The following is a 23,456-nucleotide window of genomic DNA, read 5'->3' as shown; positions in this document are numbered from 1 at the left end:
ATTAATTTTCTCCTTCTCCTTGTACATCCAACGGTTTCCTTCTTCTATCTGGGATTTCTTCTATATTTCTTTTATCATAGCTGAAGTTCTCCTCCCTATTATGTACAGTGTACAGTGCATCACTGTTGTCTGTTTTTTGTTCAGAAGCCACGTTTGGTGCTTGAGACATATCTTTCGATTCATTAAATGGGAGATAAGTTAGCATACAATTCACCTTAAGATTTATTCTAGCATTTGTTCAAACAATTACAGTAATTACCAATAGTACATAATAGTCGTAGTAGGAATGTCGTAAGCCTGTCCACAATAGATCTCATTGATGCATTACACTGTCGAGTCCATCGCTCTCCGCGTCCCATATACAGCCTACAATAGGTAATAAGATAGGTGATCAGCGATAAGGAGGACTTGGAACACCGGTAATATGTGGTGACGACGCTAAATTAGTACTGAAATATCTTTAACGTTAGGTAACGTAGGATGATGGTATGCGCTGTGCAAGTTAGTGCTTTTCGTTGTACAAGATAGTCAGATGGAGTATTGCTGTTGATGACTCATTGGATGAGATATGAGTACAAATGTGCATCGTGTTTTGCTGTTAGGAGTAATGCATTACGGATTGCTTTAGTGGACATTTTGCATAATTTGATTTTAATCTTTCAAAGTCCGTCGTGAATACATTGATGAATAGAGTGTGAAGGAAGATGTATTTAGCTTTAATTTCGAAGTAGCCTATATTTCAATCAGAGACCATTGTTTCAAATGGAGAAAATCAATGCATGTTGGGTTCAGTCATTGATGATTTTTATTCCACTTACAATTGCCTCTCCTGGCGAATTAGTTTTTTATCCAAATGAAACTAACTAAATTCTATTTATGAATGTTGTTTGATATACTTTACAATGAATTTAGCGATCACGTGACCTTCGTGAGGACGGACTGGTCTTGTGTTTGGAGTTCGGGACTTCTGTTCCCTGAAATCTCGGGTTCTAATCCCTCCAATTGCCAATGGCATTTTAGGAGATAACATAGTAACCTTGGTAGTCCAAATCAACCTTAAAGCATAGGTACCAGGAACATTGGATAGGTTTCTCACGGAAGGATAGCTGTCTCCCCTAACAGTCATGCAAACTTTATTAAAATGTTTATACAATGTAAAATTCATTACAATTTACTTTTCGAATGGTATATTTATTTATAGCTAGCCCAGTAAGTTCTGCGTTTTACAATGCAAGTCACGGTCAATAATCCTAATTGGTACTTATTATTATAGGAAATCACTCGCCGACAAGGAAGAAGACGGCTCATTCATAACCGATCCACATTTCGCAACTAAAAGCTTTTACCAGTCATTATCGTTCTAACAAGCATATCAGCCAATCCCTCAGCGCTATTATCGTGTTACTCTTAACGAGGCTGGGTCTGCGGGTCTGCGCATGACTGATGTATTGTGGGTGTGTCAGTGCACCGCGCAGCCATACAACCATCGGCAACCTTACAACCATCAGAGAGCTGCGCCGAGCCGCGCAGGTCAGGTTACGGCGCATGCGCACTACGTCTTGAGGGAACATTTAGGTTATTCGAGTTTCCAAAACGATTTTTCTACGTTCACAGTATGGTTGAATTGGTGGTACTCAGTCGAAGTCGGTTGTTCTAATAATAATATTAGATGTGTTAGTCATCTACAAAATAGCTTTACAATGGAAAGATAACAAAGTTACACATTACATAACGTCAAACATGTTGTATTTTGTGAAAATACAATTCAACTTAATGTTAAAAATTTGTTGAGGTAGGACTTTATTTTATTGGAAAACATAGATCTTTAACACCAATGTTAGAGTTTTCTTCGCGATTCTTTCGTAGAATTTAGATTTCCTAGCGGTTCAGAGAAAATTTTCAACAGAGTACAGAACGTTGGACAATAATTGGTATTTTTTCTTTCATGGAAACTATTACTCCGTTATTCTTCCCGTATTATCCACCCTTCTGCATTACATAATCCGTGTGAAAACTTAAATGAAATTTTATAGCAGACTTAGAGGAATAACTTGAATTTTAAATGTATCAAGACATGAATGAACCCCATGAACATTTTGTTCGAGGCTGCGTTTGCCCAAAAACTTCAACACACCTCACTTGAAGCCCAAATTGATTTCTCTCTCCCAGGCCTCTCGAACTCCCAAGACATTTGGAAGGTGGAGATTCGATCTGCAGTTTTAAATAGTCACTTCGGCTTGTTCAGTTCTGCAGATCTAGACCATCTAGACCCCGCCCGCTTATCAAACGATAAATCAACCTCCCACTTCCTGCTGATCGCCGGTCCACTGGAATTCTCAATCGTAAACTTTCTTTAACAAGCTTGTTTCAACCGAGAAGAAAATTCAGGAAGTAGTTACCGGCTAAGCTGGAGCTGTATGAGATAGTGAGTCATTATGAAATCTTTTTAGGTTTTCAGGTCTGTGGCAATGTATACAAATACTAAATTCTTAAAGAGAAAGCAGCCTATACCCCTCAAATGTTTTTGGATATGCGTAGGATCAAATCAGTCTATTTTGCACCCAAAAGCTAGCCTAGCTATGAAGTCCACCAACTCAATAAATGTGTTTCTTAATGGTTACGTTTAAGACAATAAAATAATGAAAAACAACATATAATGTTTTAATTTTCTAGCTAGCAGAATTAATAAATTTATTCCTTGGTCACCATCGCCTGAATATGATTTTCAACCATACAATTTCTGTTCCTGATGAATATTGTTATGATTTTTTGGATACTAAGCAGTATTTCTAAAATAATTTCCAAATTTTACAACATATTTAGTTTAAAGTAAAAAAAAACCTTCGTTGAATGATCATAGGAACGCGTCCCGTTTCAAATCGCACTATAATACTTTAACACTATTGACAAATTCTACCCATCTTTAATTTATTTTCTTCTAATGTCTGCTAGAAAGCTGGCTCTTTTTGACGACCCAAAAGAAGTTTATCGCTACAGTTACGCTGGTCATTACTGGTTTGTTTACAATATTCGTCAGTACCAAGTATACACATATGTAACAAAAATATCGATTTGACGAAGTAAAACCACGGCTGTGAAATCAATAGTCAGGGTACAATGTAGCAATTATTCTATCAATACCTATCAGGCGTGTCATGTACAAGTCTGTACATCAATTGTTGATCATGCTTGATCTCAGACAGCCAACGTTGAGCCATGACATCATTGTTAGAAACACTCGACTCGCTGATTCACAGTTCCTTGCACGAGTGGTATAAATTAAACAGTTTGACTCATTACCATGTAAACACCGGTTAACATTTTGTTACAAGGCGGGAGTCGAGACAAGGAAGATAAGACGGGACGACCTTGACTAGGTACTTGACGCTTCTGATAAGGTGTTAACTATAAATGCAACAAACGTGCCATTGTTTCGAGTGATGTAATGCAGATCAAGACGGCGCTGGGATGTAAAAAGCGAGGGAAAGACGCGCGGGTTTTGGAGAAGAGAAGTAAAGAATGTTTAACATAGCTTATGTGTGTACTGTATTAAAGTTTGTTAAAATCTTGAACATATTTTTTGCCCCCAAAGTTATTACCATTTGCATTTTCTTTTTTCGGCCCCTTTGATAATTTTTTAGTAGCATAATCTGCCTTCAAATTTATTATGGAACTGTGTTGAAAGTTGGTAATGACACTATCAACAATTATTTTAATTCTTTTGATAAATCACGTGGTACATTACTGTTCGGATGTTTATGCAAATGGAAAACAGCCAGAAATTCAAAGTGAAGGCCGATAAAATTGTTTTTCGTACATACGAAAGAGTACTTGTGGGAAAATGATTAATAAAACCAGATACAACGGATTAGCAATAGATTCAAAACGTTAGATTATAGCTTAGATTGGGGAGACTTGACCTAATTTTGATTTATGTTTCTCAACATGTACTAATCTTGAAAGCAAATTAACTTCTAAGGAATAAACAAAAACATCTTTAGAAGTTATGTTTTGTTTCAATAATCAAATTGCAAAATGTCTATGCTTTCTACATGAAAACCAAAATAAATCCAAAAGTGTGTCTGTGAAACCTCTTAACTCTTTTAAGATGAAAAATTTTGATTTTCATCTGAGTTCTTTCTTCAAACTGTGTTCATCTGTCAATAATACGTCATTCAATAATGTAATTACATAATCTCGATTATTTTACAAAATTATTTATTAGGATTTAACTGTTAATGTGGACTTAACGTACTGAATAATCACATTTCTTTAAAAAGAGCAAGATCAGCTTTACGGTTCATACTTTTAATATCAGTCTGCTCTTAGGTTTCAATAACCGGTCATTTTCGTGTTAAATTACAACCAAATTTTTTTAGGAACGACTTGAAACACTCTTAACACCAGGTGTTAACAGGTCGTGTTTTATGACCTTTAAATCTTATTCAAACCTGCTTTTTCTGTAAACCAAGGTTCAAAAGTATATGAAAACTGTCAACAAGTATAGAAAGAAAATGTCCGGCAGTTAGGCTAGGCCACTCTCACACTGCCAGACACAACACAGAACCAAGGAACAAGCGAACTGTTGTTTGCGTCGCTAATCACTGCTTCTGGAGCGCAAAGACAGATGTGGCAGCTGCCGTACATTACTGTGCACAATGTAGTGCATTACTGTGCACAATCCTGTGCATTACTGTGCACAATACACACTCATTAATCACATCACATCGGTGTTACCAGTACCGGTGTCTTACTTCCGCTGCATGTGCGGAGGTGCAAAGTGATGATACAGTGCGGGTATGTTGGAGGGAATCTGTGGTGTTTTTGGCGGGTTTATGTTTTTTTAAAGATACGATTGACCAACAATCAGTTATTAAAATTTATTATACGTGAACTTCCGTTTTAGTAAATAAGTAACATTAAAAATTAAGACACAGTAGGCCCTATTTGATTCTGAAGTCTATATTCTAAGTCAATGACTCTATATAGATCAATTTAGCAAATATTTAGTGTGATATGTTATTATTTTTATTATTATTTTGAGAGGTTGCCTGTTAGAGAGCATGAGTTAAAGAACGGGGGCTAAGACTTAAAGAATGGGGGTTTTTCAATTTAATTTCAGTATTTCCTTAGTGACTGGTGATTGTTTAATAGGCATTATTTCAAGTTTTATCATATTATTACACTATTGTTTTAGAGGGTAATACAATATTATATCATTAACCAAATAATAGAAATGGGACATTAGACATCAAAGAAGACATTATTTTGCAACAGCACATTCTGCGGTTAATTCAATTGAACGTTATTTTTTCCATTGTATTACTTTAAGTCATGCAGGTGTTCGTGGAAATTACGTGAACTGTTCTTTGTATGTGACAGCTGACCTCACATTATAGGCATTTCCAGATACATTGCGTGCAGCGTGTAAATCGTGCATGCAGCCTTTCCGTTCTCACCTTTAACACCATTAAACAGTATAAATTAACTAAGACAATAGTCTCGTGCTAAGCATGACACTAGTAATGAATCTTGTCATTCTATACCAGCAGTGAAGAAATCGCTGGTGACATTCCATTTTGTTATTAAGCCATCACGGTATATATTTATTGTATGATACTACAGTATGATAGTCATTATCATTATTACAATTTTGAGATGGGGACACCCCCTAGGTGCGTATTTTAACCCAAATATGAGTGTAGGATTAGTGTAGAATGTTGTGACCTGTGTAGCTTTGTCACTGACGACCAGCTGTTTCATCAGTCAAGACTATTTATTGAAAGCCCAATGATCAATTTTGGCCTTTAGTTGAACGTGTTTTAACTTTGACACATTAACACATTGTGTGTAGTGTATTGCAATAGCCGTTGACATCAGGTTAAGCACGTGGTCAGATGAAAGCATTGTTGCCATTGTTGACATCTTCCGGTTGCTAAACTTCCGGTGCACTATGATTTGATTATTGCTTCTCCTTGTGCGGTGATGCGTTGTGTGATAAGTTGACAGTGTGAATATAATTACGGAGCTATATAAATTTTCAACTCGTGTTTTTTCACTTGATTTGTACAACTTTGATATACGAGGGACCTCTACCTTTGATGATTTTTATAAAACTCCTCGTTGCTAATTCATTACCTATTTAGATTTTGGGCTATAACTGGGCGAATTAAAACCCAAATATGGGTAAAGGATGTGTAAAATCAATTTAGTGAGATGTATCTTTGTTCCTGACTAGAGTTAGCTATTTTTTAACTTGGCATATCAGTTAAAAGCCAAGGATCAAAGACGGCCATAGACCCGGGTTCGAACTTTCAAAAAGCTTCTGACTCTTTATGCTCAAACCGGGGACTCCTTTTGGATTACTACACGACCAACTAAAACACACTCATCTACCCAGCGTCGTTAAGTAGTATTATGTATTATTAAAAATACTATGCTTTCCTATAGTGTCAAATAAAATACACATGCGATAGACATTTTTAACTTTTAAGTTAAACCTAAGCCTTTTCATATCAAGGTACTAGCCTTGCTGAAATTTTTTATATAGGTTATTATAGTTCTCCCATTGGTTTATTCTATATATTAATAGGCTAGCACGTTTCTTTAAAACCTTTTTTCTCAGCTCGTGTGTATCGCAGGGAAAATATACGCATACTGTTGGAAAGATTTTTTCCTATAGATGTGCAGAATCCCTTCGTAAATTAAAATATCCTTAAAAATAAGCACAAAAAATGAGTTTAAATTTAAAAGAAATTACATGGACCTTATGGGTTGCCATGCTGGTGACGAAATAACAACGAAATATAAACAGAAATCAAAACAAAATGGAAGAAATTTCAATCACATGTTTTATTTACAGCGTGGGGGGGGGGGAATAGAGAAGTCTGTACATTACATATTTTTGACGAGTTTTCAACCACTGGACGACCTCTAGTTCAAATTAATGTCCATCCATACAATATTTTATTGAAATAATGCTTTGTTTCCAATATAAATGCAGAGACGTACAGTCGAGAATCTACATCATATTATCAACTTAAACAACCAACATAGATTTTTTATAATAAAAACAAAATGTGAATAGATAGTTTTATATTACGAACTGTAAATTTCTTAACTAAATCTTAATCCTAAAATTTTACAAAGCGTACAAACGGACAAGTGTTGTGAACAGTGGGAAAGTGCGAAACTGTCAATCAGTGTCGTATTTTCCACACTTCTATAGTCAAGTGTAGTAGGTGCAACGCAGAAGATGGTGTCTACGCAATAAAGGAACATCTGAATAATTTCTAAACATCACAACAATGACTACCCGATTGTTGCTGGTTGCCATGGTAACGAGCACGATGGTGGCGCTCTGTGCGGCAGGTAAGTGGAACTAACAGTTATCAGTTGACTTTGTCACCCTCCAACCCCTCTTCAGCGTTTAACTCGATCACTCTTCACCATATTGAAATTGGCTGCTTTTTGATGTGGTCGCTTTGTATGGAGCTTCTTGAGCTGTTTTAGGGGTTCTTTTGAGGGAGATTTTTAAAAAATAATGTGAAGAAGGTGACGATGATTCTTAATTTTTTCAGTTGTTTACTTAATGACACTTCTAGCTTTCACCTTGCACTTCGCCTGAATACGTTTTCCGTTGAAAACCCCCTAGATTGTATTGTCGTAGAATAACAGTGTTGAATGAACATATTAAATTCAACAATAATAGGATACTGGGTTAATTGATCAATTGAATTGTCTAATTTCAAAATATAATGAAGTTATTACAAACGAAAATTGTATTGCTGCTTTATTCATGACTCATGCTGTTTCGATAAACATTGAATACAATCCTTGTACACCAGACGCTTACGTCATCGATCACATTTGATCCAATTGACACTGTGACATTGCACCCAATATTCCTTGCTCATACATCGTTTCAAGAGTTTAAAGATTGTCAAATTTTTGTGAAATATTTACAGATTGAAATTCAACGATTGACCGTTTAAATTTAACTTTACAGGTTTGCGCATAAGTAAATTCACAGGAAATGTTTACAAAAAAAAAGAAAAAAAAAATGTTGCAAATATACTTATCAATTATCAATAATCAATCAAAGAGATGGGTACGCCATCTAGATGCTTATTTCAAACCAAATATGAAAGATGAGTTGTAGAATGGTGGATAGGTAGAAATCGAGAGCTATTGTAACATCAATTTTGTATTCAAGAAAATCTTATAGTACGTGTAAAAGTCGTGTAGGTAGTTATGGAGAACATATTTTACCATATCCTTATAATTTCACAAAACACATTCAATGCGCATTTCACAACGCTAAGCATTATTTTTATCTTGTATAGTGATATTCTTTGCGCAAACTTTTAGTATTCAAACAATTCGTAAAAGAGGACGAAGCAACAAGAATACAAAACACATTGTAAAGTGTGTAGCCATTTCTCCCTTTTAGAGGACGAGGTTTAATTACAACATGCATTTTAAATCACTTTGAGATCACATAGTAACCCTTCTCTTTCCCTCGCACCCCTTGTGTTGTGTTAGAAGGGGGAAGTGTGAAAACGTTTTGTTTGTTTTCACATTTTTGCAGATAAACATTTTACTTTTACCTGATAATTTTATTTCTACTGTCTATTTTTAAACAATTAAATCGTTTATTGCGGAAATCTCCCATAACCAACATTTGTTTCGCAGTTGTGTGATTTCTGCACCAAACTATGCATTTTAATTTTTAGGCGTATATCATTAATATACAAAGAAGTCAAAATCCGAAAAAAATGTTGGTTATGGGGGTTCTGCACTAAACGATTCTAATGATGGTAAAAAAATACTACGATTAATTATTAGTACGTTAGTCTTTGTGTGGTCTTTTTTATAAGTCAAAAAAATACTTGAACGAAAGTTCTTAAATATTTCTTATCTAGGAACACTTGAAAATTTCTTATTCCAATACATAACCTTCATTAACTCACTTCTTCCTGAGGTAGGCTGCAATAGTTAGCGCTATGTTATAGAATGGTTTTAAATTTAAATATTTACAGCCTGTAATTATATTGTTAAATTAAATTCCTATTGTATGTTGTTTTCTAATTACAATGTTTCAATTATTTCACTGGATTTCCATAGAGGTCTTAAAACGTAAGATTAATGTGGTTGAATAAATGACAAACTTTTCATAAAGGGAAGATGAAGCCAGAAGTCAGAAGAGAGTGCTTTGACAGTGGCTTTCACTTGGCGTCGCTATATTGGGCTAATGTTAATATCCCGCGCCTGCCCCTGGGTGTCATAACCATTCATGCGCGACTGTATTTAATCAGCATAAGTTAATAAATTGGAGCACACACACACAAACACACACTCACCGCAACTCGTTCCAATTAAGTGCTTACAATTAGACTAAACGTTTGAGTATAACTTATGTTGGAGGGAAAAGTAACCCGATTGTGTGAATCGATTTTTGAAGACGATAAAGAATGTGTAATTACTGTAAAAGTAATAGTTTGTATTTCATTTTATCGAGGAATATAAGACCAAAGGGGAAATGTGCATCCAAGTAAAACCATGTAACTCTAGCGTCATATTAGTGTTCACTACTTAAGTTTAATGAAATATTTAAGATAACGTCCCACAATCAGATCCTTAGGGATTTATTCCTCCTCGCATCTAAATATTACCATCGACAAAACAATCCCTTATAGATCTGCCAAAGATAGTGGAAAGTATTGTAATGTCCAATGTTTGACCATTGCGTTTTTGTCATTTATTAGTTTTGTTTTATGAACTCGAAGGCATTCCGATAAAATAGAATGATCTATTTGAAAACTGTTGATTTTTAGAGAAAGTTGCATATTGTAAAATTTACTCTAAAATATGATAGAAACACTTTAAAACTGATCATTACACTCGATCTTAACCGGAACTCAATTGCACATCAAAGCAGCCTTCATATTTTCTAATAGGATGCTTGCGTACTTTTCTGCTTGCATTATCTAAGCAATGATATTAAAAGCCAGAAGTATTTTTCATTACGTTTCAAGCCACATTAAAATGTAAGGTTTAGTAATGGCGAAGAATCAATTTCTTTAATTTAAGATGTTAACCTCCCGAGAAATTATATTCAAAGGAAAACACGGATTTTACCTGTTCAACTCACCCTCTTAAAACCCCCCATTTGATTCCACTCAATCGATGCAATCCGATCGTGAATTAAATATACAGCGAGTCGTAGAAACAATACAGATAGTCCATCTTAAACCCGTTTTGCGCGGGATTAATACCCTCCAATTTGGTCCTTGACTACCAAACTCGCTGATAAATACATCCCATCATCATACGGAATGCAGGAGCCGCTCCTGTATCTGATGAGCAAGCGTCGAGCATGACTGACGATGACGTCACCGGTACCACTTATCACAGCTGACAGCTTGGCCATTCGCCCACGTACTGGCTGTAGACTGTCACAACGATCAGCTGATAGTGACAGACTGAACGCATTGCTCGTGCTCTGACTTAACCTCACTCTTGTTGACTGTTTGGAATTGAAATGGTTTGACTATAACTCTATATTCACTTTTTTATATAAGGCAGTGCGAGTACATTGTCTTCATTAAATGGATTTTCACAAATAGCATTATCTCTAAGGTTGGCGGTTGGCTGAAGAAAGGCCTGATAAATTTAAATTATTTTAAATCTTTAGAAATGCCCATTCAAACAGAACTTTGTTGAGAACAACAAGCTGCTCTTTTAGCTTGGCATAGTAAACAGTTTAGTGTATGAAAGAAAGCTGTATTTTACAGCAACAGACTATAATGTAGGTTAAATAGAAACTAGGTAATTTATATTATAAAACTGACTAAAATTTGAAATTTGTAAAATGTTTTCGAAAACCATAAAGCAGCAGTGTTCGAACGAACCTATTAATTGGCAAGTCAAAATAATAATACAGCTCTTTAAAAAGTCTTGTTCAATTCCACCTACCAACACAGAGCACTAAATAATAATCTTATTTAGTGCTCCGTGCCTACCAGTAGCTTGCTTCTGTCCTTCTTGTATAGGCCTACTCGTGCGATTCAAGGCCTTGATCTTGCACATCTCGGCATTAATATTCTTGTGCCATCTAGATATTACGCAATCTAGCAACAATGTCCGGTATTAGCTTAGTAATGCTGAAGATAAAATAAGTGGCATTATTCATAGTTATCTATAACGGGTGCCCACTTGTTACTGAGTACCTCTAAGTACGTTTAGTCACACTTTTAATTATAGGTAAAGTAATTGAAAAGGGACAAAAATATAGTCTACTAAAACCTAAACTAGGCCAGTGTTGTTCACCTCCTTAATTAGCGTGACTTTAAAAATGGTGGATTTTATTCCTGTCGTAAATTAGGAAAAGTATTTCTGACGTAGTATAGTTTAATTTTTTTGTCTCATGAAAGAAATATCCCATGTAATAAATGTAAAGCACGTTTCACTCCTAACAGAATTCGCCTTCATTTTTTTAACCATATGCTATAGTCAACCGATTTCATAGATCTGAGGATGCTTCAACAGTTGTCAGAACATTTTATTTCATCATCTAAACACAATGTTTTTAATCTGTTTTCCTAAGTTTGCGAATAGTTTTCCTATAATTGACTGTAATGTAGACTACTGCCAAGGTATTGCACATTGTACTCCCTAGGTTCGACCGGTGTGTCGCGCTGTAAGGCTGTGTCACATTGATGATACGTAATGGACCAAACTTCTCATCATTTATTGACTCGGGCCTCTTGCTGATGTCTGAAACAGAGATCCGCACTGTGAAACAGTTACAATGTGATTGCTCATATTCTCAGTTGATACGTACTTGAATATGGTTTAATACTAAGGGGTTAAAGTATAAATTAGTGGTGTGTATGAAAACCTGTATAAATATACTATTGTGATAGTCGTGTGAAAACGTCTACAAAAAAGGTATGTTAGTCCCAAACTACTCGAAAATATTCCTAAATAGGTCCCAAAAATAGGTTTACACGTGCAGTTACACTTGAAACCAAACGTTTTCCCAAAATTTATGTACTGTAATAAAACATTTGATTATTAGACAACCTTATGATACTAACTCTAGCTTTTTATCGATATGGTTTAGAAAACAACCTGATTTAGATTACGTGCACATCGAGTTTACAGATATTTTAAAAACCTTACAATGTCAACGTTTTAATATGATCACTTACACGCTTCTTAATATGAGTAGAGTAGACTTTACTCTTGAACTTTGATATGACTTGCTAGGTTGAGCATTCTTTCAACTGCCCAAATGAAAAATATTTAGATTTTTCTCAGACACATTTCATAACCATAACTGTTTCTATCTTTTTTTCCTAAAAAGTTGTAGGTATATCCTTATATATAATACGTGAAGACGATTTCTACGAAACACTACTCCTCCGTTAATAATGAACGGATTTTTACAAACGATGTGTCAAAATTAAGTATTTTTTTGTGTAGATGCCCCCTTTCACTAATTCCTGCAACAAAAGTCCTCGGACTTTGCCCCACAGGCTATCAAAATCCCAATGTATTTCTTATGAAGAAAAGATTTTGCTTACTTAAACTGACAAATAATTCTTAATAATTACAGCTGTTCGTAGTAACCACATGACACACACAAAAGGGTTTGTTTTCAGAGTGAGTCCGTTTTCAGTTTCGATAACTGGAGTGGAATGGTTGATTACATTATCTTTGAGTTGAATTTTTTAAATCATTGAAAATTATGACTGTTATTCGTTTTTAAATAACGCTTACTGCTCGATGCTTACTGCTCGCGTTGCTCGAATTCGAGCAACAGGTGCACTACATCGCAGAAGATCCCAGTGTTTATTTGAATTTCCAACAAGATGGGAGAGTAGGGAGTCTTACGTATTGTTGAATGGAGGTACATATTAGACAGTGAATATAAATTAAACGTAGCTTATTACAACCATCGATATATACAACCTGGGCAAACTAAAAACGACAAATAAACTTAGGAATCATACATAATTAAGGTATTGTTATAGTAAACTTATAATCAACAGAAAATCGTATGTTTTAACACTGGAAACTATTTGGTTTACAATCAAACGTAGTCGTGCTCCTATCATACTACCTTTAAAATCAAGTTTTGACATACAAGTTGTTAAAGAGTTCCAAGGATGTGCGTAACTCCCTCCTTGCCTTTCAAGCAAATAACTATGTTTATCTTTTTAAATATTTATTGTCAAATATAACGTGCAAATAGTGTTTTTGGAATAATCCTACTCACTAATTGTAGCATTTAATAATGTAACATTTGCCATTCAACAATCTGAAAATCACAGTTGGATATAATGTTAACCAAACCTTTTAAAACCAACGAAATTAAAAATGTATTTTTTGAAAGCAACAATATTCACGAGCCACACAGTGCTGGCAACAAATACTTTCAAAGAAATACAGATGGAGAACGGTATACACTAAAGTTAATCACTTCGTATTTTAAGCCCCAGACGTTGGTTGGACAAGAGGGCTTGTGTTCTATCGAGACCATGCTGTCAGCAAGCAGACGACAACAGTCAATTGTAAATCGCATTCTCTCACGTTCACTAATCATGTTTTACAAGTCATCATTATTGTTATTTGCCAACTTCTGTAGTAAAGTCGTTAATTGGTACTGTTAATAGGATAAATATTCAACATAAGTAAGTTTTGTAAACGTCATTTGTAAAGATACTTTAAGTTACTGAACATTTTTCCAAACTAAAGAACACGAAATACAAGACATTACAACAAGAAGTGACCGGCATACTGGAAATAATACATTGCCAAATCATCTCAACCACATGACTTCCTAGTGTATCTTCCCCTCAAAACCCACCGTGTTAAATTGTTCTACTAAGTTTATACACGGGTCCAACCGAATTAGGTACCTCAAAATTGGGTCCGAAATTACTTTTCCCAGATCAGCTTCTTTAGAATACTAAATTTCTATGTCATGTCGATCAAAGACCTAAAACGAATGGTTCTTCCACGATACTGAATGTTAAAGATGCCTTAATTGTGAACAGTTTTTAAATGCGACTGTTAGTACATAAAACAAATGTGTATATTTGGGATCGTTGGAACATTTAACCGTGTGAGTTGTTCAAATCGTGATTACCATTTCAAACATGTTTGCCATAGAACTAGTTGTGAACTAAATGAACAGGTTTTGGGGCACAAAGGATGGGTATATTCAAATCTCTATATAATCCCGATTCTGCAGCTGACCAACACTACCACAACTCGATTCCTCGTCATAACTAGACACTCTCGCAAATACCAAGTACTTCATTGACTTTGACACGAACAGCTCCAGTCGGCGACCTACTTAGACAACTAGTCCTGCAACTATGAAAGATGTCAAACTCGCGGATCAGAGGATAACAGTATCCCAGGATACCTTGTCACGGATAACGAGTGGACGTTTCCGATCCGAGAAACTGAGCTGAATAATCGGATAACTGGCAACGCCGCGACGGCGCAACTGTACAGCGCATACCACACATACACGCGCATTACAGGCAATTAAATGTACTTAGTCGAGTGATTCTATTGGTTAAGGGTACTGAACCTGAGCATTCCGGGAGTTTGTGGTGTCGAGAAACATTAAGAAAATGTTATTAATGCAAATGTTATAAATTGCATGAGGAATTTCATCTGTAACATAGTTCCTATAACAAACTGTGTGGCAATTTACCACGTGAAGGTGAACCCATTTGCAGTAGCTGTTTTTTTAGAATCCGCCAATATCCATGCATATTCGGTAGTGCTGTAATAACAAGTGAATAATCAAATCGTCAAGTTTTTTTTTACACAGCAGCGGAAACTGCAGTTTTCATAGTGCGTCACGGGGACAAAAGCAGTTTTTATTCCTAGAGCTCAAACTAATCAGCAACAAAAACATTACAGCATATAAACACATTTTAGACTCCGCTACTTATCTTGGTCCATTTCCTCTCACTTTCCTAGAATACGTGTGACACCTAGCTGAAATTCTACTAAAACACAAAGCACACCGACATGCTACATCCGCTCCGACAGTCTACATGTAAACATCCGACTTTGCTGCGGCGCCGGCGTCGTCACTGCTTCTTGCAGCGTGTGCAGCGAATTTCGTAGAAACCGTGTACCGCGAAGAGTCCATTCCCCGTCGGCTGCGCTTCCCAGTATGCAAATTCAAAGGCGCGGTGCCCCCGGCGCGCGGGTAATAGCTCAAATTTGGCGCGCCGTGGTGTTTATTAACATATGTTTTTGGCCCACCGCGTGATCGACAATGCGGTAAATGCGGTACGTGGGTCAGAATGACTTGCACTGTTCGGGATTTTAAGGTTGTGAGTGATTTTCCAAAGTTGGTGTAGTATGGATTTTAGGAGTAAGCGATAAGCAGGAATGTTTTGACTTTGGTAAAATCGTGATTCCGTGTAACAAGTATTCATTTTAACACCTTCCAATTTTATTATTTTATCAATTAAACTAGACATAATCATCTGAAATATGAGTGAAGAATAAGTATAGAATGGAGTTAGATGCCTTGTTTTTGCAGATCTTTGTTAAGGTTCTTTAGCCTGAATCATTTATCAAAGCCCAATGATCAAGTACGGTCCTGTCCAGTTTAGAACCACTATCCAAAAACTACTGTTTTTAAATCAAACGTAGACTGATTATTATTAGGCTAGTACTATAACCTACCAAGATTATATTACTAACTATTAACCCTGTTATATATGCTTCACGTTTAAGAGTCTCCTTGCACCACTCCCACAAAAAGTCAGAATACGTCAAACTGTTAGGAAAACGCATGAGGTAACTTAGAAGTAGAAAAAAATCTTTCTGTATATAGACATTAATCAATGTAGGCTGTATCGTAGTTTCCGAGTGCACATCACTTTTCATCCATCATTTGCCCGATTGTAATGCTGATTCTATGTTGCACACAATTGAATGCCGTTTGGTCCGCAAGCCAAATTCACTTGGCTAGCTTTCGGGCTTCCTGAGAATCGAGTCATACTTTTTGGAAGCGTACGAAACTATGTGTGTCAATGTTGTGTGGTTGAACGAACTTGAGTCTATTTTGTTTGGGTGCGAATAGTTTTAGTGATATGTGTACACTGTAACTACTTGAAACTACTTGTTCTGAGAACTTTAGCTAATAAATAAAGCCATGCTAAAAGGGTTTTCCGTGAGGACTTAAATCGATTCTTTCTTCAATTGAAATATAATTTTTTCCACTAAAATCAGACTGCGAAACACAAACTATAGTAAAAAATCATTGTGCTAAAAGCAGTGTAAACACCCCATGGTAACTTAAAATATTTTTTAATAATTTGACATTTCATTGAGTGACGTAATCTCTATGTTTCTTCACATCCATGCATACAGTACTTAAGTTCTAAAAAAAACACCAAAAACTCGATTCCGTGGTGGTGTGTACCATGATTTGCAGAACTATTTTACAATTTTAAAACTGTCATGATGTCATCATGTGTAGAAAGATTTTATGTATGAGTAGGATACCAATGGAAGAGTAAAGTGATAAGAACTAGTGAGCATAAAGATGAAGAAGCACGAAAATAAAATAAGTAGATTTGTATAACGAGAAGGGTGATGAATAGATCAGAAGGACCGCTAGTTGGTAAAACAGCTGTGGTGAGTCGACGAAGCCGATGATTGTCGAAGTACTTGAATAATGTTCTGGATTCCAACAGGGAAGTCTTATGGGTCCACTCGTCTTTCAGTTCTAAACTGTTACAACAGCAATACTATGTAACTTAAGGGAACTCATTTTGGGTTCTATATTCATTTGTTTTCGAGTTGTTGACTTCTTTTGAAATTTTCTTGCTCTTATGGGCTTCAGAAAAATGCTTAAAATATAACAAGGGGTGAACCAGTACAGATCAAGAATGAACAATACTTAACTGATGTTAGTAGCAGAACTCATGACATTGCTTTCATTGATGTGTAGTCCATCATGCCGATTGAGCAAAAGATTACTCAAATGTCCATTGACTTGTTTGTTATCAGATGATTTTGAGTTGCCAATTTGTTGATTTCGATCTTGAGTTTGTTAAACTAAACAACATTTTTATTTTCAAACTGAATAAACTCTACATGTGCTCACATCTAAGTTCTGAGTAATGATTCATTCATAATTCATTCACACATTCTTGCTCCTCCAACCTGTATTGAATTACCGCTATTTGACTCCAACCGTGTTTTCATTGTTTGAACCTCAACTGATCCCACGCTTGATTTGGCAACAGTTTTAATCATTCAAATTTACCATGACAATGAACCTAGCACAAAGTATATTTATTTTCACAACGTTTCATAGGTAAATTTATGTCGCTGGTAGGAGTCACAAAAGAGTTGACGATCGCATCAGTCCGCATTTTAATAACAATAGTCTAGGTTCAGCGTGTCTGACTAGATGTTCATAAATCGCAGATGATCGTGCAGCCGAATTTGGTCCGACTGGGGCCTTGGGGTTGTGTTGTGTGCGTGTGTGAGAGTCTGTATGTGTGTGTGGGCTCACATCACTCAGCAAGCCAGAATCAATCTACGGTGATTCACTGACAGACATCGTCCGCCACTTTTCAGACTGTGTAGCCAGTATTTCGCTGTCACCTTTGAGTCGTTGGACTTTTTGTACTTGGGGAGTTGACATCGTTGATCGTTAAAAGAGATGCAAAATAATAACATCAAAGTGTTTGGACGTATTTCAAAGGTCATTAGGGAAATTTAGATTTGTATAGTTACCCAAATCTTGGTAATTTAAAGCAATAATTCACTCACTCACTTTTCTTAATGACCGCAAACAATTTCTGTCCAGGTTGTCTTATTCTCATCATATTAAAATTATACAGTACTAAGATTTGATTCAGTAAGTAGTTTTATTCCTATATTTCTGTACTTCTGACGCGCCGCATGTGTTAAAAGGATTGCACTCACCCCTTCCCTTTTTAATAAAAGAAATGAATATTGTGTTTTCGTACTGTATATTGTTTTATATTTCATGTAGTTCATTTACACATATGTTTAATCATGACTTACAGTTTGTAAAGGGCCTATTTTATTTATCTTTAATCGATGCTAGTTGAAATATGTGTTTATGGTGTATGTAGACGATAGCAATAGCTAAGCTATGGAATAGTAAGCTATTTCCTTTGTTTTATTTAGATTATTGTTCCTCTACTAAAAAATGAGTTCAGCGGTTAGTAGACTCCTCATCCCATTGTAAATTTTGAAGCTCGTTTTTAATGTCTATTACATGTACGTCAATACGAAATTTTGTTTCTATTATTTTAGGGTTAATTTCATGATTTGTGCTTTACTGTTTGGTAACTTGGAAACCAGTTATTGTCTATGATTAGATTGTATTATTTGGTCAAACGCGGTTTTAAATGACTGAAATTTAAAAAAATGTAAACAAAACACGACCTCTACAGTGCAGCGTATATAACTAACAATAAAATTGGCTTCAGCTGTTCCATAAGGATGAGAAATATACTCAGGGAGTATGTTTTATCTATGGCAGTATCTTGCCTTTTTAACCGCATCCTCCGAAAGAATGGTTCGCTTCGATTCATTTTTTAAGACTCGTATACAAAGTTTACGAAGTAGTCTGCCCTTAAAAATACAAGGTTTCATAGTTTGAATTTAAATCTGCTATTAGACAGTTTAAAGTTGAAGAGCATGGTCATTGACCGTCGCAAGCTGAAATGCCAACGCGAAATGTCAACTGTGACACATGTCGGGAGATACAATCAGCTGATCGCAAGATGCGCGGGTGTTCGACATCATTCTCCCGCCAAATCTGACCGCTGTGTAGCCTGGGGGAATATCAATGTCCACTGTCAAAAAAGGCCAACAAGTCCAAAGGTATAAAAACAGTTGGACTTTTTGTGGATCTAAAAGACTGTGCACTTTCAACTAAATTTGTGGATTGCATTGGTAACTATGTTGTTGGATGGCCGTAGTAAAAATCTATGCAGCATCCAGAAAGAAAATATTTGATAAACAAGTATTTTTTGCTCTAAAAAATAGAAAATAGTATATTACGTTACTAGTCCTGAAAATAAGTGTTTACCGGACGAGTGTGGTCGTTCCCGTTCGAGACGAAGTCGAGTACGGGATTACCATACGAGTCCGGTACACACATTTTGGACGAGTGACGTACGATAGTTTACGCCATACTACTAAATATGTACAAATCCTTATATATTTCCACCAACTAAAGGACTAAAAATCACTAGTCATTGAGAGGTTATGTTTTTGTTTATAACCACTAATTGCCACGAAAATACAGTACAATCAGCTGATTGGTGTCCGGTAAAACTCATTGCAGCACAGTAGTACGCAATGAAACCCCATTTGAATAAGCTGGCGGCAAACAGCTGTTTTCTGGACTAAATACTTGCGTGGGAAGTTCGTCAAAATAATGTAGTGTCGCGTAAAATATTTTACGCCACACTACATTATTTTGATGAACTTTCCACGCAAGGATTTAGTCCAGAAAACAGCTGTTTGCCGCCAGCTTATTCAAATGGGGTTTCATTGCGTAATACTGTTCTGCAATGAGTTTTACCGGACACCAATCAGCTGATTATACTGTATTTTCGTGGCAATTAGTGGTTATAAACAAAAACATAACCTCTCTCAGAGGTTATGACTGGTGTTTATTAGTCCTTTAGTTGGTGGAAATATATAAGGATTTGTACGGATTTAGTAGTATGCCGTAAACTATCGTACGTAACTCGTCCAAAATGTGTGTACCGGACTCGTATGGTAATCCCGTACTCGACTTCGTCTCGCACGGGAACGACCACACTCGTCCGGTAAACACTTATTTTCAGGACTAGTAACGTAATGTACTATTACATCCTTTTAGGTAAACAGCGGACTGTTTATTTTTTTTACATCTTAAGGGGTAAAAAATAATGTTCTAAGTTATTGGCTTTAGAAGAACTGCAAATCAAAATGCTACAACACCACCAATTTTGTAGTCTATTTAATTATAAATAGATATGTCTAATAACACTTTTAAAATGTTTGTACACTTATTTATTCTTTAACTTGTCAGCAAATATACAAAACAGATATTTGGTAATATATATTGTCACCAACTATTTATATTTTATATTTATGAGGCAAAAACTCCCGTTGTAATAAACCAGTGGTAGTGATTTTCCTAGTTACATTAGTTTAAGACATTGTATTTAAGTAAAATCTGTTTTTGTAAACTAACTAGCTGGCCCGACAGACGTCGTCCTGTCCTATTGTGGTTTTATGTCACATGCTCGTTCATTTTCAAGATGAGCTCGTTCGCATGGCTCAATCACGTCCTGGTTGAAGTTCGTTCGCTACGCTCACTCACCTTTAGGTTGGAGCTCGTTCGCTGCGCTCACTTGCCTTCAGGTTAGCTCGTTCGCTACGCTAACTCGCCTCCAGGTTGAAGTTCGTTCGCTACGCTCACTCACCTTTTGGTTGCAAATTAACTGTTCTCATAAATTAAAAATAAATATAGTGCTGCACCCTGTTGGTAAACATATTAACTTTTTAATGCCATTGAACATCACAGAATCAAATTGTTTAGTTGCACCAGCTGTTAAGATTCTTTAATTCCATTTAAATATGAGTACTCATAAGGTTAACATGAGAAACTCCAGAGCCACTGGGGCGGAGCCCTATTGACGGATCTGCACCAAACTTCACACAAACCATCCTTGAATAATGCCTGAAAGTTTCATTACAATCTGTCGAGCGGTTTTGGAGTCCATAAAGGACAAACATACAAATATACAAACATACAAACATACATTGGATTTTATATATATAGATTAACCATTTCGTTCCTGATTTTTATTTTAAAATTAAAATTAATGCACACAGTTTTTCAAAATATATGTTTTTTCTCTAACTGTATTTCAAGTTGTAATTTTGTTTGTAATTGAATAATAATAAAAGGCCAATACAATATAGAAAACATATACTTAATATTTCGAATTCAATTCAAGGTACACATTCTATTTCCTCATAAGTTTCTGTGTTCGTGAAGTTTTCTGGATTCTGCACTCAATGAATCTACATTTTAATTTCCCTCCTAACAATCGTGTGATCCAACTTCATAGGTTGTGATGTTTCCTCAAGGAAGATTTAAACTTCATTTCAGACGTGTCTTCGTGTGTCTGTTAATAAATGGAAAATTATTCAGTACCTATAAGTTGTAGTTTTTGCCATTCACTAAACATCCCGATATCACCCTGTTAACTGCACAAATCCCCTGGTCTTTTTCTTACTAAAAATATTATAAATTTACCTAATCTGGAGGGGACACACTTTATGAGTATGACAAATGTAATAATTTTAATACTCTTTTGATTTAAAATATTAAAAAATAATACTTACAAATTTACAGAATATGTCAGAAGTTTCAATCACAACAATTAATTCTGGGTGTTACTAAAGTGTATACTCGTGCAATATGTTCCCTTAGTAGGTATTTAATCTCTTCACTAATACACATTTTGTTGGACATTTCGTTTGTTTATGTATAAATAATCAATGAGGCTTTTGAGGTGTTCTGTAAATTAATTGCATTATGTTGGAAAATGATGTGGAACGGTTAAGATTAGAACTGCAAACTGGTACTGTAAATTTATATCAATGATTTTTTAAATTTAAGTTTATCCTTATATATATTAATAACATTTATTTATGTGTAAAATGTGAAAAACGTTCTTAACTATCACGCTATTTATTTCTCGTAACAAAAATTTCTGTTTAGGACGAAACTCACCTAAGATTCATTTTAGAAATGTTATTTTCCATATCGATCATTCCTCTTCAAATTTCCAGCGCTACTCGTGTTTTATCCATAAACTCTCGCATAGACGACGAAGACAAACATGAAACCAAACAACAGTTTTAGATTATCTAAAATTCAGTAAATACTTGTTTTTATCAACAAGTACCATCTTCTGGCTATGTTAAGTCCCCTACAATGTGTGAGGAGAACGTTAAAGTAAACCCCCCTTTCTGTGTTAAGTATAAAATACCCCCGCCGCAGCAAACCTGCAGACTAAGCGAATTTCCATTTGACTGATTGGATTTACACTGAAATGTCTACTCAAAGATATAACATTTATTCCCGATTTAAATAGAATTAGTTTAACAAGTACTTAGGTTTGCTGCATCAGGGAGGGTAAAACTGTTTTTTTTTTGTAAAATGTTAATAGTTAGTAAGAAATAAAAACATTTTCCAAATTTGATCAAAATATGTTCATAAACAAGCAAACTACAACAGTTTACTCATTCTCCATAAGAATAACATGGGAATTTTAAATTTACAATTTTTTGGAATTTTCTCCGTAACCATTAGGCGCATAATAACGCTTCAATATACTAAATTATTAGTTTTTTGAAGCTCTACAAAATGGTTTGGAAATTAATTGCTAAATTTTATGTTTTTTGGGTCAAAATTGGGAAAACCTATTTTTACCCCATAAAACCCCCCGTAAACACCCGTTCCCATGGTCCGATCATGCTGGATCGCGAACTCGTTCGAATAGACGTAGGTTTACACGTTTGTACCAAATTTCATCAAAATCGGATCATTTTTGCTCGAGTTATCGTGCTGACGGACACATATATATATATTTATATATATATATATATATGAATTTGAACGGATGGTGTTTTTGGCCTCTAGGGACCTCAAAACGAAAAAAAAATCGGTCCCGCGTCCAGGTCTTACCATGAGTACTACGGTAATAGCTTATTCCCTATATGGGAAATTCGCTAAAAAAACTACTCTTACGTAAATTTATTTAACATATAAACGATAAAAATAACACTGCCAAATAATGTTTTGAGACAGTACATTCAATGGTAATGAGTTATTAAAATGGCCACTAGAGTTCTACCCACAAGCCATCTGTTGGTAAACTCGTAAACCAACAGGTTAACAAACAATATTTTTCATTGCGAGAGCTCTGATTGATCAATTTTAACTAAATTTAATCATACTATTACTATATTTTGTGATTGTTTTAAGTTACTGACACTGCTCAGAATAATTTATCAAATTCATACAGGGGTATTTACAAATTATAGATGTATAAAGTTGAAATTGTAAATTTGACTCTCGTACGATTGTTAATGAATTCATACATGCAAATGGGTAGTTAAAAATTTAACTTTTATATCTTTGCTACTATATTTGATAAATACTCTCTGAAAAGCTGTGACACGATCTTTCCCAAGATCGTGGAACGGCTTAAAATCAACAGCATTCAAGCTATCTGTAGTTCAATCCCACAACTAAGGTAAAACATAATTTTAGGTAAACGTCTTCGATTTATATAGAAGTATCTGGGTGTAACATTACAGCCCCAATAAGTTAAAAAATTTGAGAATGT

At 35.4% G+C, this 23,456-nt stretch overlaps 1 protein-coding gene across 13 annotated transcripts in view; it reads left to right on the top strand.

The window, feature by feature from the left end:
- Window positions 1-23,456, top strand: part of LOC128993328 (basement membrane-specific heparan sulfate proteoglycan core protein-like) — a 357,588-nt gene that overhangs the window by 172,491 nt on the left and 161,641 nt on the right. For 3 of the 13 annotated variants that reach the window (XM_054417158.1, XM_054417157.1, XM_054417155.1), the window contains exon 2: window positions 7,239-7,371. The exons of 9 other annotated variants lie outside the window; for them this stretch is intronic. In XM_054417158.1, the coding sequence (XP_054273133.1) occupies window positions 7,308-7,371 (64 nt within the window). In that variant the 5' untranslated portion in view covers window positions 7,239-7,307. The remainder of the gene's footprint in view (window positions 1-7,238; window positions 7,372-23,456) is intronic. One more of the 13 variants, XM_054417156.1, reaches the window with a different exon arrangement.

This window comes from Macrosteles quadrilineatus, unplaced genomic scaffold, assembly GCF_028750875.1.
Source record: "Macrosteles quadrilineatus isolate MER2022 unplaced genomic scaffold, UCM_ALF_1.0 Scaffold_4__1_contigs__length_99947679, whole genome shotgun sequence".
In the NCBI taxonomy this organism is placed as follows: domain Eukaryota; kingdom Metazoa; phylum Arthropoda; class Insecta; order Hemiptera; family Cicadellidae; genus Macrosteles; species Macrosteles quadrilineatus.
The sequence above is the reverse complement of the archived record's forward strand: the minus strand, read 5'-3'. Positions and strand labels throughout refer to the sequence as shown.